This window comes from Periplaneta americana, chromosome 11 (genome assembly GCF_040183065.1).
Source record: "Periplaneta americana isolate PAMFEO1 chromosome 11, P.americana_PAMFEO1_priV1, whole genome shotgun sequence".
Classification (NCBI taxonomy): domain Eukaryota; kingdom Metazoa; phylum Arthropoda; class Insecta; order Blattodea; family Blattidae; genus Periplaneta; species Periplaneta americana.
Window position 1 is genome coordinate 33987261 of NC_091127.1, and position 17458 is coordinate 34004718.

The following is a 17458-nucleotide window of genomic DNA, read 5'->3' on the forward strand; positions in this document are numbered from 1 at the left end:
GTGCGTGCGTGCGCGCAATTTCTCTTTCAAATTTGCAGTCACCATGCAGATTGCAAAGTGAATGCCTGGTGATTGGTTATTTCAGTGTCCACTGTATGCTCCTTGCACATGTATGCATTTTTATGTCTACAAGTAAAGTGGAAGGAAAAGCGTGGATGAAATTTAGAAAGTTATCATGAAACAATAATTGTACTTCATTTTTGTCATTTTTCTGCAACCTCTGGTACATTCTGTATACAATGGGAGAGTATGAAGAAGATCATCTTCAGTTTCTTTGATGACACCTTACTTACCCAAAACTTTGTTTGTACAAGGTGAGCCAATGAAACAGGCGATTTTAAAACTTCAATAATTATTGCACTGATTACTTTGAAACGAAACTTTCACTTTTATATTTAAAGTATATACAATAGCATTTACCTGTACCTCATGAAATTCTTATTTTCTGAACACTACATCCCGCACGTGGAACCCATTTGATTGTACAAATTCTTCAAGTCTAAGTTGTATGTTTCCCATTACACGATGCAACATGTCCACAGGAATTTCAGAACTTCATGGTGAATTTTTTCTTTGAGTTCTTCGATGTTCTGTGGAGGTGGATTTTTTAATATTCCCATAAGAAAAAATCGCATGCTGTGAGATCTGGAGATCTCGCAGGCCATAAAATGTCTCCTTATCTTGAGACAGTGTGGTTTGGAAATAATGTCTGATTTTATCCAGGGAGCATCTAGCCGTGTGACTGGTCGCACCATCCTGTTGAAACCACATGTCTCTATTGATGAGAGGATTATTGGCAATTTGTGGAGACAAAAATTCTTGAATCATTCGGACATATCTCTGTGATGTTACAGTAACAGATGTCCCATTATCGTCCTCAAAGAAGTTAGGACTGTTGATGCAAAATGACGCTATTGCACACCAAACTGTGACTTTGACACTGTGTAATGGTTCATCATGCATTTCATAAGGGTCAGTTGGTGACCATTATCGAAAGTTTTGTTTATTGATGTATCCAGAGAGATGAAAATGAGCATCACTCTTCAGCATATTGTGGATAATGTCTTCGTTAACATTTAGATCCAAGAATTGTTGGCAAAAAGTCATGCGGTTTACTCTATCAGCATCTTTTAATGTCTGCCATTGTGCAGCAATGAAACTATAGTTATTTTTGTAATATGGCTTATTAGCAAAAGCATGTTGTTCGCCTGTCCAACAATCCATTATAAACAAATGCTATCGAATGAAGTATAGATTGTTGCATGTAACAATTAAAATACACGACAACAGCTGAAAAGACACGAATCAGAAAATCACCTGTTTCATTGGCTCTCCTTGTACTTCATTCCTCTTAATAATTATCTTTCTTCTTATTTCCATATTTTGAGCGAGAAAAATTTGTTGAGTTTGTATTTCAGAGAATGTGGATGTTTAGAGAAGACATCAGTAACTTAACACAAGTGGGCTTGTATGTAAGTTTGTTCACTTATTTTCAATTATCATGTCTTTTTTTTTTTTTTTTGCCGTTTCAGTTTTAATAGTGATGTCTTAGGAAATGTGAAGTGAATATATTATAGACATGCAGTTGACTGAACTCTCAATTCAGGATGATTGATCAGATTGACAACACTGTAGTTACTATAGTCTTTATCGTGATCATTACAGCTGTATGGAAATGAATACAAGGTTTTTTTCTCCTGATTTATTGGTTGAAGACTTTTGTGTAGGACCATTAATTTGTTTCATAGTAAATTGAGTGCTGTACCTAATCTGTAAATTTACATGTTGAATGCTACCAGCAAGTTTACTTACTTTTTATTAATTTAAATCATACATTTTCTTTTTTAAATATGTTGGATTTTATAGAGTCTAAAGTAGCTAGGTTCGTGGTAATATGTCTGCCAAATGTCTGGTAGGTCTGAGACTCAATTTTCTAGCCGCCTTTTCGTATTTTATGGTGATGTTAGAACCACTATTTTTCTTTTGATTTTCATTGTACTAAGTATAGAGAAATTATAATGATGCTGGAAAAAAATTGATTCTGCAATTTTTACAGAAATATTACGTTCTGATCATCACATACAGAAGAGTAGTTTTTGGCATACTATCTGGCTGTCTATTTGTGTAAGTCTTCTCTACTAAATTATAGACGGATTTTATTCCACTGAAGATCTAAAATTCAATTTGGAAAATACTGTGGCTGGGGAAATGTAAAAATTTATCCACTCTCCGTGGAATGAGATTATTTAATGGTCTTCAACCAAAATTAAGGGGATGCGCTACTGAAAAATGACAGTTTTTGAAGAAATGTCATGTTTTTTTTTTATTTTACTCTTCATATGCTAAATTCCAATGCTCCATTACCACAACCTGTGTTTCAGCTATAATATGCACTATAAAAAACATAGAAAACTCTTGTTTTAGATTCCAAAAAAAGGGTTTCCAAAAATAAACGTGTTATTTTCAAATTTTATTATTAAAAGAGTTATTTCTTGACTTTGATCATTGAAATTTTCCTGATTAATTCATAATCATGGTCATAATATGCTGTTAAAATTTCAATACATTATCTCTTAAAATGTAGAAATTAGAAAATTCAGTAGCGCATCCTCTTAATCAGGTTTATATTTCATTTGTTTAATGACCTTAATCCAACATTAATCAGGATTGTATTCCACTCTTACATCTGCTATAATGATTTAGTTTTGATTTTTTTGTGCACATAAAATAGTGTCAGATGGAATTGATTTACTTGAAGCACTTCTTATTGGTTTGTACAGAAGTTTTTGTGTCCATATATTGGCAGGCTGCATCAACGAGATTATGGTCTTGTATTGGGGTAGACATTAGAAGTATTTTAGCTGTTCAGGATAATAACACTTTTCTTCCTTATTAGTGTTTTGTAAATCTGTAGGGTAGGAATTATAGCAGTTGAGGAAAATGTGGCAGTGGTAAAGTTTTTACAACATCGTGTATTTGTATTTCCTTCTTTTATCAAATACATTTGTAAAAATGAATGTGTTAGATGTTGTTTCCCATGCCAACAGTGTTGAACATCACTCTTATCGACTTGCCGGGCTTGACAAAGGTGCCTGTGGGTGACCAGCCTGTGGATATAGAGCAGCAAATTAAGGACATGTTGTTTCAATTCATCACTAAAGAGACTTGTCTCATCCTGGCGGTCACCCCAGCAAACACTGACCTTGCCACATCAGATGCTCTTCAGATTGCCAAGAGTGTTGATCCTGATGGTAAAACAGCTGTCACACCATTCTGTAATAGTGGAATGACGACTGACAGCGGTATTGGTGTTCTGTGTGTAGACATGGCACTAGTTGGATCGTAGTGAGACTGTAAGCAGGTGTGGAGTTTGGTCCAGAATACATTTTAATTGCATTTTTAGTTGAAAGACACCTTCCTGCTCATGTCCTTCATCCCTTTTGTTATTTTAATTGGGGGTGGTAGGAAATATTGTGTTTATAAATTTACAGTTTGTTCACTAAGATATTGTAAAGATTTTGGAATGCATGTACTTTTGTCACAGGAGAAATCTCACATAATGGCATTTTTAACACAGGATCCCATATGAAGCAAAATTAAAGTAAAAAGATAATAATTAGAAAAAGGTATATTTTAATTACTACTAGTGGCTTGTGCAGCAATTGCTGCAAACTAAGTTCATTAGATGTTCAGATAAACATTTTTCAGATTTATTTTCAATGAAGAATACCAGACATCCTGAAAGTTATTTGCTTCCATAATAATGAAAGATACTCTCTCTCAAGCCAATACTGAAGAGAACCACGCATATAAATATCTACACCACACCGCCATTAAATATATGAAAAAGACCCAACCCCACTTGATTAATAACTATAAAAATATTTGATTTTTAATAATATTATTATCTTACGTAAGTTTTATAGCTTTCAGTAACATATACTATATATTCTATATAGCCACCACTCAGTAAAATATAGAAATCAAAATCTAATTTGTTATTCTGTACATCTACTTATATAACCCAAAAACGTTTCACTTTCATATCATCAATATAGCATTAATATGTATAATTAATGAAAAATAATCACATCATGGCATTAACTACAATAATATTTTATTTCTAATGGTAATAATGTCATCAAACCACCTCAAGTTTTGTAGTTTTTAATATCCAATACACAGCTGTACCCAGAAAATTACACACCACAGAATCGAACCTGTAAATTATTTTTAGTAAGTTTAGTTTTTAATAACCAATTTAATTTGAGCTCTAAATATGCCAGCATTCTTGCAGATCATGGCCGTCGTGTAATATTGTTTACTGTAGTGTGTGTTTTGTTTTATTCTGAAATGCAATTAGCTAGTTTAGCTAGTTCTCAAAACTGATGACAGATGGATTTTGGAAAATAGGAAAATTATGTTGAAAAATTGACATTTCACTGAAAACTACTATTTTTCTGAAAAACTTCGAGTTCCAAGCTTCAAAATGAGGGGTCATTTATTAAAATCCGTTCAGCCGTTTTCCCATAATTCCCATTACTTACTTACTTACTTACAAATGGCTTTTAAGGAACCCGAAAGTTCATTGCTGCCCTCACTTAAGCCCGCCATCGGTCCCTATCCTGTGCAAGATTAATTCTCATTACCAGTTCAAATTATATATATAGATAATATGTAATATGGAAATAAAAACAAATACAGTAGAACCCCGATATTATATGTCACCCTATTAACCAATCGGCAGATCATCCGACTGTCTTCCTCATGCTTTTTCTTCTTTGCTGCGGAGAAAATACGAAGTTCTGTAGCTACATTACGTTAGTACTGTACATATTTTTTATAGTTAGAGTTATTGCAATCCTTTACCACTAGCATTACACAGTGTGTAGTAGGAATGTTTGTCATTGTGCGGAACCATAAACAGTTACTTATAAGAGGATGTATTTCCCAACTTGTAAAATAGTCACAATCTGCTTTCAGAAAAATGTCCACAAGAAGTTACACACAACTACAAACCCATGCACCATTAAATATTGTCCTCCTGTTCGAGTGGCCGTATTCTATTACTTGTATACAAAATGTCTTCCACGAATGTCAAAAGAAAAATAAAAAAATGTACAAATAATTGAGCGGCTTTGGAAAAAAGGAACTGCGGTACATGTCGCATCAGAATATGAGATTGGCGTTACAACTGTGAGCTATTTAATAGAGAGCAAGGACAAAGAGATACATATTACTGTACTTCATTGTGTTTGTTATTAATTATGAGCATAATATGTCTAGTATGAAGACATCAGTGGTTGCAGCATGGCAGAAACTTTAAATTATGTACGAAAGTGTATTATACACTTAACTGATGAAAATCATTCATAGTACGGATTATCCGTTTTTTTTTATTAACCGTTTAGTTCAACCCCTTTATTACCACGGATAATAGAAGTTCTACTGCAAATGCAACCTTACAGGAATTTACAAATTAACGCACAATAGTTGTAACAACTTCTACATCGGACAAACTGGGAAATATTTTCAAACATGATACAAGGAACACATCATAGCCATAACCAAATCACACAATACTACCAACTACCTACACAGAACACATCACCAACAACACCAACCACAAATACAGCAACATATAAAGAGACATGGAAATCCTACACATTGAAATGAAAAGCCAGAAACTAAACACACGAGACCAGTATGAAATATACAGATATACAAAAATTCATCCACGACACATCCTCAACACGGAACTAAATTTCAGAACGCATACTGTATTTGACACAACATTACAGAACATAAACACACTCCACCAAGAAGAAACTGGAAACAAGTGCAGAACATCACTAGAAATTTGTCATTAACTAAGATAAAATACTGTAACACTTCATTAGCACAAGAAAGTTGTTTATATAAACAAATTTACCAAATCATTAGCCATACAAGTGTTAAAAGTGTGTAATCAAGATGTATAAATAGTAGATAAAAATTACAGTATTTATTTTAAGCCAGTGTCATAGTATTTGACTTTACTTCACCTCTGAGAGTGTTGTACTGTAACTGTAGATATTTTTGCTACTCTAGAATTGCCCATAAGATACAATTTACGTAGCTCTACATGATTGGAGCAATGGTGGAATGCTAATAAGAGAAATGGAAGAACCTGCTACAATCAAACACCATCTTTGTTCACCACAACTTTCACTTGGATCCACTGGGATTCGAACCTAGATTACCACCGTGGAAAAAGACACACTAGCCATGCAGCATGTTGTAAGATATTATATTGGAAAAGTACACATACATCAGCCCTTCACAGCCTGAAGTTTGGTCTCTCAAACAGGCTCAAAGCAGTTGAAATTAAGTTTTTAAGTAGAATAGTTGAATACACATTTTTTAACCAGAAGAGAGATAAAATATTAGAAGAGTTGAAAGTGAAATAAGTCTGACAAAATGGAAAATTACGAAAATAATTGGTTACAACTTGTTCTTTCTTTTCCATCAGAGGTCTTCCCAGTCATTGGGGTGTTTTCTGTTTTCCAGAGTTGAGAATGGAATAATGACAGATCAGGATTGAATTTTGCTTTAATCCACCTTTGTTCATGAACAAGTCCTGCGCCGTAGCGTCGCGGTCTAAGGCATCGCATTACGAAATGCGCGCTGTTTCGAGTCCTCATGGGGGAAGAAATTTTCGCATGAAATTTTGATCAGTGTATGGGACCGGAGCCCACCCAGCATCGTGATGCACTTGGGAAGCTACGATAGCGAAATCTGGTTGCGAATACCAGCTATAACGGCTCGGAGGATCATCGTGCTAACCACATGATACCTTCCTTCTGGTTGGATGATCGTCCACCTCTGCTTCGGCATGTGGGCGTGAGGCCAGCAGCCGGCTGGTCAGTCTAGGCCCTTCATGGGCTGTAGCACCACAGATTATTATTATTATTATTATTATTATTATTGTTATTATTATTATTATTATTATTATTATTATTCATGAACAAAGGTATTGTTTACACATGGTAAATCTATTACATGGAGTCAGCAGCTTTGCTTTCTCATCTGTGGGAAGCCACAGTTTTTATGTTTTCACTTAAAAATTTCCATTGTTATTGAAATAAAGAAATCTCTTCAGTGGGTTTAATTTTATCCTTTCACAAATTCCTTACTAATACAATAATAACTATGTTCCGAAAATTGTGTTCTCTACAGCTATAATTTTCTAGATTTCAGAAACTCTTGACAGGTATTCTTTACAGTACAGTATACTTTTGTTTATCTTTATTTATATATATTATTGTGTACATATATTCTGGACAAAATTTCTTCTGCTGTTTATTGTCTCATCACACGAGCTTTGCACGCAGGATGCATTGCACTGTAGTTTTGTGTTAGATACAGTAGAGTTTTGTTTCCATTATGTTTCAGTTCTGAATCTGACTCTTATTGATCTTCCTGGTTTAACAAAGGTCCCTATTGGTGACCAGCCTGCAGATATCGAGCAGCAAATCCGAGCTATGATCTTGCAGTTTATCACGAGAGATAATTGTTTGATTTTGGCTGTTACACCGGCCAATACGGATCTTGCGAACAGTGATGCCCTCAAACTGGCCAAAGAAGTTGATCCTGCAGGTAGGAACAGTGCTCATGGAAATTCCATGGTCTTCGTCAGGAAATATTGTTCCAACCAGGCTTATGAATTGTGAACTTATTTCTGATTATTGTCCTGAATTATGCAGTTTGTAAATTAAACAATACAGTATTTAAGTTAGAGTATATATATGAAATGCAAAATAAAGAAAAGAAATAGAAGTAAATTTGCATGTGAATGATTTTTATTCATACAATCACTCAGAAATAGTGTGATTAAATGCATAACAATAGTGAACAATGAAATGCAATTTATAGTTTTGTTTTTTTTTGTTGCTCCATATATTGTTCCAAATTATGAATATCATATTTAAATTTATTAATATTGTTTTCTTGTCATGCAAACTAGATGATAATAAAAATGGCTCTTCAAGTATTGATAAAACACATGATTATTATTTCTAATTCTGATGAAAGAAAGAGTTTTGTCTCAGTGGGTACATTCCTTATTGCATCCAAATTTCTGGACAGATTTAAATTTTATCTGCATAGTTTATGAAGCAACTTTAAATAATAAAATTTAAAAAAGCAAAGTGAAGTTTTCTTGAAATTTAATCTCTCAACTTTCTTTAAATAAATTAACTTTCGGTTTTAATTCATTCATAACTAATTATATATAAACATCTGGTATTTAAATTTGTTCTGTGAGTAATAATTTTAAGAATCTTATACAGACCTAAAAATCGGAATACTAAAATACACATGCTCCTGTAACTAACATGCACTTCTCATTTTTAAATGCTAATAACTTAATAAAAACACAAATTTAAAGAAGGTGAATTGTTGTCATAATATACAACTGTTTTGTAACAATCTTACAAATATGAGGCATTGAAATTATAAATGAAAACTTCCATCACAAATTAATATTCATGTTCTGATTGATAAGGTCGCGCTATTTAATATTGATTTGGTTAAAGGGTAAGTTATATTATTATAAAATTTACTTAACTTTTTGATGTTTTAATTACAAGGTGGTTTAATATACAGGGTGAATCGTACGCAATGTCATTAATTTCAGGTAATTATTCTTTGAGATATTTCATACAAAAAAGTTTAATATAATTTTGGTCGTTTTTGCTTTCTTTTTGAGAAAAAAATTGTTTTATGTGAAATATTTCATAGCATCTTTTGGAAAAGCCATTGATTTAATTCCCAATATGCTCAGTCAGTTTAAGAGAGCAGTGTATTATGATTATAATTGATTGAAACAATTTATTTTAGTTTTGTTTTTTAAATGTGCAGAAATTTGATCCGAACAAATGCAACTTTTCGTTCTGCAAAGGAATTTATGCATATTTGAAGGACAAAACTAAAATTCTTTCTATCATTTATTATCATATTACACTGCTCTCTTAAATTGATGAAACATATTGGGAATTAAATCAATAACTTTTTCCAAAACATGCTATGAAACATTTCACATAAAATAATTTTTTTCTCGGAAAGGAAGCAAAAACGAGCAAAATTGTATTAATTAATATTTGAGGAGAAAAATTCGATCCCCGATGCCAGAGCGAATTTTTCTCCTCAAATATTAATTGTCAACATTACAGAGATTATTCTGTAGGACAAATTAATAAATCCATAAAATTGTATTAAACTTTTTTGTTTGAAATATCTCAAAGAATAACCCTTTGAAATTGACATCCTGTATATGTGATAGTTAAAAATGTTTAGCATTAGTATAGATCACTCCCTATGGATGATAAGATTCAGGTCATATACATCCCTCCTCTGGCAAACTAGCGAAAGTGACAAATAAGCGACCCTGCACTTAAGGTCTATATTATACTATAGTACAATATAGACCTTAAGTGGAGGGTCGCTTACTTGTCACTTTTGCTAGTTTGCCAGAGGAGGGACGATATGTTCATAAATTTCTTGAATTATCTTTTATCCAAATATTCATATTACATGATTGATTACTAAATCTTTAATCCTCTATCGGAAATCTTTGTAATGATAACGGAAATTTCCTTTTAAAATATTTAAAAATACACACATCGAAACTCCCAAAATTCTTACATCGCAATAAAATGATTTCAGGATAATTTATTTTAAATATTTAAATTTGTTATTGTATATTGTGATGTGAAGGTAGGCGATTTTTCTTTTGTGTTAGTGTAGCATGGCATGAGGTGTTATAATTATATTTCATTATGTTAAAATAATCATGAAATTGAAAAATTTATATATATATATAGTTGATGTTGTCGTCATACATTTTGGTTATATAATTTTTTTTGTAGCATTTTTCTGGTTTTTGGCATAATGTCTGTCCTTCAATGTACAAATTAGTGTTAACGTTGATATATGTGTATATTGAGGTTCACTTAAATTAATGTTGTTAGTAATATAATAGTACATTATGCAACGAGCCTATAATGGTAGTAATTAAGAAGTATGTTTATGAAATGAGCGCAAGCGAGTTTCATAATTTTCATATGACCGTCTTAATTACCATTATAGGCAAGTTTCATACGACTTTTTATGCTCGACCATATTTCTAACTTGAAATTATTCATAAGTATTCATGTTATTCTTATCTGATTGAGGAGCGGAACTGACCTTGTGCAATACCTCATAAATTGTGAGATGTGCGCAGACGCGAAAGTATTGATTTTTTCCGAGAAACTTTGTCTAATCTCGTGCTAGTTGTTTTTCGATCCCATATCCGAGAATAATCGATACTTGCGCTTTCATATTGATACAATGGTATTTTCTGATTGGTGGAACACCTGAACTTTAATCAGTAGGTGTACTTTAATGAGGTCCATTAAAGGGCTGCTACCAGGTGTATAATTACTACATTTCGGCATGGTCGAGCATAAAAGATTTTATAGCTTGTTAAGCCACTGGAATGCTTTGCACAGAACATGATAATGAATCAGTCATCATCAAGCATGTGTGGATGTAAAAATTTAAGAAGTGAGCATGGTAAATGTTAGAGAAGTTTTAGAATCAAATAGTGTTTAGTTTTTAGTAGTACAGTAGCATGCAAATTAATCTGAACAACGTAATTACTTATGCAAAAACACTCAAACAGGATAAAAAAAGGATCTAAGACATACCTCAGTAATCTATGTGGCCTCCCTTGTTCCTAATAACAGCTCTGAGACGATTTGGCATGGATTCCACTAATTTCCCACAAATATTCTTCATTTCTTCATCGCGAAACCATACACCAATGAGGGCAGAAATCTTCTCCTCCTTTGTAGAACAATCCATTTTTTGCATTCTTCTTTTGCAAATTGACCACAAGTTCTCAATGGGGTTGATGTCGGGTGAGTTGCCTGGCCAGGGGAGTACCTGAATATTCTTCTTGTTGAAGAATTCTGTAGTTTTTCGAGACATATGGCATGGTGCCAGGTCTTGTTGGAACACACCTCTGCCATCCGGAAATTATTTTTGCAGCTGGGGTACGATTCTGGTTTCCAATAGGGCTAAGTGAATATATTTGTCAGAATTCATCATTCCCTTGATAGGTATTAATGCTCCAGGCCCTTCATGTGTAAAACAACCCCAAAACATTTGGGTGCTTGTTGGAGATGAGCTGCTGTTACTTTTTTGGATCCTTTCCGTACGTAAGAAACACGGTGGCCGTGGACCTCGAAATGAGACTCATCGGAAAAAGTACATTCTTCCAGTCATTCACTGTCCAGTGTTGATGTAATTTTGCCCACATTAAGCGTTTTTTGCACATAACAGGGGTTAGCAGTTGCTTCTTAATAGGCTTACGAGCCCTTCGTCCAGCTTCTAAAGGCCTACGCCGCACTGTTGTAACGTGAATATTCGCTCCAGTGGTAGCCATTAACTCGCGGGTTAAGTCGACAGCAGTTAGTCTAGGATTTAATTTACTTTTCCTGACAATTAAACGATCATCTGCAGGTGAAGTCTTCCTTTTCCGGCCACAGTTTCCTTTTTTCTGCGGTGTGATGGATCCAGTCTCCCTGTATTGTTTTATGATCGAATTAACAGTAGCCAAACCGATGTGACATTCTGCAGCAATTTGCCTCTGTGTCATAGAAGAATGCTCTGCTAATGTTATAATTTTAGACCGTTTTCGTGGAGTTGTATCCATTTGTGAAGATGACAGAATGTACATAGGATTGCAGTATTAAGTCTTCAACACAACTGAAATGCTTATAAGTACAAAACGACAGACAAAATGTCACATATTATAAAAAAAATAATAACGACAGACCTTCAACAATGGAATTACACGTACTACAGATGTCAATTAAAGCGGTATGAGCAGCTGTGAGGCCAACAATGACAGAAAATGTAAAAATATGTAGTGTTCGGATTAATTTGCACGCTACTGTATGTTATAAGTAAGAGAAGAATTTGGAATTAAATATTTCCTCGGTAGAACTGGAAACCATAATCTACTTTATACAGATTACAAATAATTGAAGCGTCCACTGAAAGATGGAGGCCATGAAGTTACAGAATTGTAAAGTTGGATGGCTTAAGTATTATTGTACTGATTATTGACATGAAAATAATAGACCTTTGAATCTGAAATTCACCAACCACGATATGTGAGGTGAATTAACTCTTGACTGTTGGATATTTTGTAGTTCATGTTATTGAGAAGTGCAAGATTGTGCGTAAAAATTATATATTTCTTTGACTGTAACTTAGCTCAGGGAATGTTTCTGTTCTAAATTGGTTAAATTCCAATACAAAGAAATTGTGTTCGTGACAAGTATGTTATGGATTTATTTGACTCAAAATATATAATGAACTAGTGCAGTGGTTCCCAAACTCTTTGAAGGTGTGACCAACTTTTGAAAGAGATTTCAGTTTGCAACCCCTACTACCATACCGGTTCTTAACTCTATTTAAAAAATACAGATCTTGTAAAATCTAAACAATTATAATTTTACTCAGTGGATACTACCTGAAATACGATTTTAACATCTTTTTGAGTATTTTCCGGAAGAAACTCAAAATAGTTGCAAGTTACTGTTGGATACTGAATCCGTTGCATTCAACTGACAGAAATTCCAAAAAGGGAAGACTCATTGAAATGTGCATCTACTGTTGGAATGTTGAAACTAGGACTTTCCTTTCGCAGAACATTGACCAGTTTTGCATTAAACATACCTCGATTTTCCAAAAGAAACCCTTAAATTTTTTATAACATTTGTAACCTCGTATTCATACAAAATAAGTTTCTCGTCTCTGATTGCCATCAAAATAAAAATGAGAAATCTCAAACTTAAAAATGATATCAATGTGTGTGTGTCAAATACTTTATTCAGATTTGAGAGACTACGTTCTACAAAAGAAGCACACTTATCACATTAATTATTTTTTACTTTATAGCTACGGTATTGAAAGATTTTATTTGTATATTTGTTTACATTTCTAAATACAAAATAAATGTATATTATTAAGGCATTTTTGTTTTATTTTGTAAATCATCTTGCCCTTAGCTCTTTACATGACCCCCTCTTTGGGAATTGCTGAACTAGTGAAAACAAGTTGATAATAGTTATTGTCATTGCTATTATTATTAACAATTGTTTGAAAATTAATAGTAATAGTGATATTCAAATAAAGACATAATTATAGATCAAACAATTTCAGCAGTCTAAACATTACATTAATCAGTAAGAAAGGAAAAATGTCATCTCATGGTTTACATCCTGGATCAGAAAGTCTCAATTTAAAATTCTAAGAGAAAGTTGAGTGCAAATCCTTGCACAAGAAATAAAAATATCTGTAGTTATATCAGTTTCCAGAATGGTGCTAAATAAAATTCGGTAGAGCCTTTGCAAAATAGAACTGCTGCTGAATTTTTATGGAGATGCACAATGCTATTCTCATAATTATGAAGTCCACATTTTCGTGAGTTCCTGGACTGTGATTAAGTTGCTTTCGTAATCACTCATGTTGAACTTGTATAAAGACTTACAAAAAAGTAAATAATAAATAATTCCTAAAAAAAATAAATATCAGAGATTTACCATTTTCTCCTTATACACACCAGTTTCTGCATATTCTTTTAAATATTCGTTTTTTTTATATACAAATACACATGAGGGGCGTTTTCACAAAACTCGTTATCTACAAAATCTTCTTTTTTTCAAGACAACTCTTTTCTAAAATACACAACTGTAGATACCGAGTTTTGAAAAATCTCTTTTATTTCAAGATCAATTTACTGATATACTTACCAACTTTAGCTTAATTCTGATAGCACCATTGGATTCTCCTGACCCAAAAACATAAGGATACGCTAAAACCTCAGAATCGAAAAAAATGTAGATAACGAGTTTTGTGAAAACGCCCCTCACATGTATCTAATTGTCCTAAATATTCCATTTGTTGCCATGTTTACCATTAGATCTGTAGATTGTGGGTTCAAAGTGATCTAAGACAGGATATTAAGAGGTGATAAAAATTCTTAGAATTGCAAAACTATATAAAAACTCTGGTAGTCTAGAAAACTGTAGACTAAAAGCCCTGATAAGTGTATTAGGGAAACTAATGAAGACATAAAATGACCAAGGTTCGATTTCCAGTAAATGATGTAAGACTGTAAAGCAGGGTTTTTCTAAGTACTTGTATATTTTCAACCACTTTCATTATTACTATGTTGTGGTTTATAGGAAACATCATTTTTCTGTTAATATTTGAGGTAAGGGCATAATTATATTTATTAAGAGAATATATATCGTTGCGCATTTTGTTATAGATTATGATGAAAACTCAAGTTTATATGCATAATAATTTTTTGTATTGACAGGTATACGTACCATCGGTGTCATCACAAAGCTGGATCTTATGGACGAAGGCACAGATGCACGTGATATTCTTGAAAACAAATTGCTTCCCTTGAGAAGAGGTTACATTGGTGTAGTAAACCGCAGCCAGAAAGATATTGAGGGTCGTAAGGACATCAAAGCAGCTCTGGCTGCAGAAAGGAAATTTTTTTTAAGGTACTAAGAGACATTATAATGCTCTGAATATTTATTTATTTTTTTATTCTGGTGTAGTTAAGGCTATCAGGCCTTCTCTTCCACACCACCAGAAATACAAATACAATAATAGAAATAAAAAGAAGTATCACACTATAAACAGAGTAAAGCCACACAAAAATATGCACAGGTTGCAGTTACACAAACTTTAAATGAGTGGTTAAGTATCATAATTGACGAACATAAACAAGAAACTTGCAATTTTAATGTAGAGTAAAAGAAAACACAAATCAACACTTCTAGCAATACCTAAAAACCATTAAATAAGACAGAATTTTCCAATTTAATTTTGAAATGTGATAAAGTCCAACAGTCCATGATGTCATTCAGTAATGAATTCCAGAAGCAAGGTATTTCTACAATGTAGGAGGATGACTATAAAGACGTTCTGTGATGAGGGATAGAAGTGCTTGATGCTGGTTTTGAAGAGTTGTAAGAAATTGAAAGCGTGATAGCAGATAATTATGAGTAGAAATATGCATGATTATGAATAGAAGAGACAGTGAATGTATTGTTCTTCATTCCTTCAGACGCACCCATGAAAGTAACTGGAGGGAAGGCATTATATGGTCAAATTTACGAGTATTGCAGATGAATCGTATGCACACATTATGAACACGTAGTCTGTCAGCAATGGACTATGAGAAAAGAATATGAAAAAAGAATAAGAAGAACCGAAGTGAGATTTGTAGGAAGTGTTGTTGTTATTGTCATTGTCGTGGAATGGCAGTAAAGTATAGTGAATTGTTTTGGATAAAAAGCAAATGAAATTAGAGCAGGACTAAGTGTATTTTAACTAATTGATTGAGTAAAAAAATACATAGAAAATTGGCTGGATCATAGCGAAATGGAAGATTATTGGATGCTAGTACATACCTATAGGTAAAAAGGACCATAGATAGACCAAGGAAACCATGGAGAGAACAAGTCAACCAGATTAGCATCATAGACTTGCTTGATGAGAGATAATGTTGTACACTTGCTGTGTAGAAAGCAATTGAGACTTAACCAACTTTTTCCACTAAGTCCACGATATGACAACGGCAACATGGATTTTTTTTTAAATTAAACTGCATCTGAGATAGTGATAATGATACAGAATATTGGTTTCAGTCCAGAATGTAAAATTAACAAGAAAATATAGTGGAAGTGCGCAAATTGAAAAAAGTGTAATTTTCTGAATATTGGCAGATGATTTCGCAATAGAAACAATGCTAATTTTGGACTTTTGAACTTTCTAAAATTAATGCAAATATTCTATGTCTGTCTTGTAGGAAAACATTGGACTAACATAGTTTCAGCATAGAAGTGGAGTGAAATCAGTAATTATAGTCCCGTTGCTCTAATTTCCGGCAGCCAATCACGTTGCAGATCAGCTAAATTTGAATGTGTGCGTCTTGTAATTCACAGATGAAGAAGTCATGCACTTCCTAAGGCTCGATAAATACTTAATATAATCGCCCGCCATTTTGGCTCTTTCGTTGGCGTTCGCAGAAAGCACACAAGGACGTTATTTGCTGCTCAATTATTTGCTGAAATACAGTGTGCTTGATTTATTATCATAGGAGCTACGACATAATAATGTTTAACGGTTTGACAAATAGATCCCTCGTCTGGTAGCTCGGCAACGAAAGAACAAAAATGGCGAACGATACTACCTACCTAGACTTTATCGAGCCTTTACTTCCTAAGACATAAGCAAAGAGGAGGAGTCACGCCGGGAATAACAGCGTCTCTACTATAGTATACATTTACTAGGAAATAGTACAGGCAAAATTATAATATTTGTTTTGCTTATGAAGTGATGAATAATCTCATTTGTAAATGCAGTACTTAATTTAGTTCGTTGTTGAAGTGTGAGAAGTAGATAAAAAAATAATTTTTTGTTTAATCAACTGTCTGAAGACAGGTTTGTAATGTGAAAATTGGATGTAGTTTATTATGAATTGATTTAAATCAATTATTTCGAGTAATTTGATAGTTATTGTTGCTAATATTATAATACATTGTCAACCTTGTTTTCAGTCATCCATCATATCGTCATATAGCAGATCGCCTGGGCACTCCATACTTACAGAGAGTATTAAATCAGCAGCTTACAAATCACATAAGAGATACATTACCTGGCCTAAGAGACAAACTACAGGTAAATTGTGTTAAGATTTGTAAGTGTTAAATCTGTTCTTGTTTTTCGATGTTATTAAGAGAAACCAGAATTTTTCATCTGCACATATTCCCATGCATACACATTAATCACATTTTATGAGAAGAATTGACAGATGAGTTTTTGTATATAATCTCATATTAACTGAGTTTTACCCTACTAGTGAGTTACAGTTCTTTTTTTTTAATTGTACGTATTGTAAGTGTTAATTTTCTTGTTACAATTTAGAAACAACTACTTACACTAGAAAAAGATGTGGAACAGTACAAACACTTCCGGCCAGATGACCCAGCAATCAAGACGAAAGCTATGTTACAGTAAGTATTTTTACTTGAAATTTATATAGATCAAATTCTCTTCATTGTTTTGTACTTTTAATATTTCTTCATGGTATGCTGTAGAGTAAAGAGTAATTCTGCTTAATTTGTTGCACAGAATAATTGATGTTTTGCAATAAAATGTTTTACATCATCTCCCAACATTTGGTAAGGAAATTTTAAAAATTCTTGTTAAGAGCAATCTGTTTATTTACCAGAAAGAATGAAATGAAATTATTCTTGTTCTAACTCTAAATTTTCACATAAATTTTACACATTACTTTATACAAGAGGCTGCTTTAGATGACATTTTCTGTATTGACACT

General features: G+C 33.1%; 1 protein-coding gene across 12 annotated transcripts in view; it reads left to right on the forward strand.

Annotated features, from left to right (window-relative positions):
- Nucleotides 1–17458, forward strand: part of shi (dynamin-1 shibire) — a 107859-nt gene that overhangs the window by 20021 nt on the left and 70380 nt on the right. For 9 of the 12 annotated variants that reach the window (XR_011334788.1, XM_069839258.1, XM_069839261.1 and 6 more), the window contains exons 4-7: nt 7435–7638; nt 14420–14612; nt 16677–16797; nt 17044–17132. Coding sequence is in view for 11 of the 12 variants with exons in the window: in XM_069839258.1 (XP_069695359.1) it covers nt 7435–7638; nt 14420–14612; nt 16677–16797; nt 17044–17132 (607 nt within the window). In the remaining variant the exon portion in view is untranslated. Of the gene's footprint in view, nt 1–3047; nt 3252–7434; nt 7639–14419; nt 14613–16676; nt 16798–17043; nt 17133–17458 lie in introns of all 12 variants that reach the window. The other 3 variants (XM_069839251.1, XM_069839255.1, XM_069839257.1) reach the window with 1 other exon arrangement.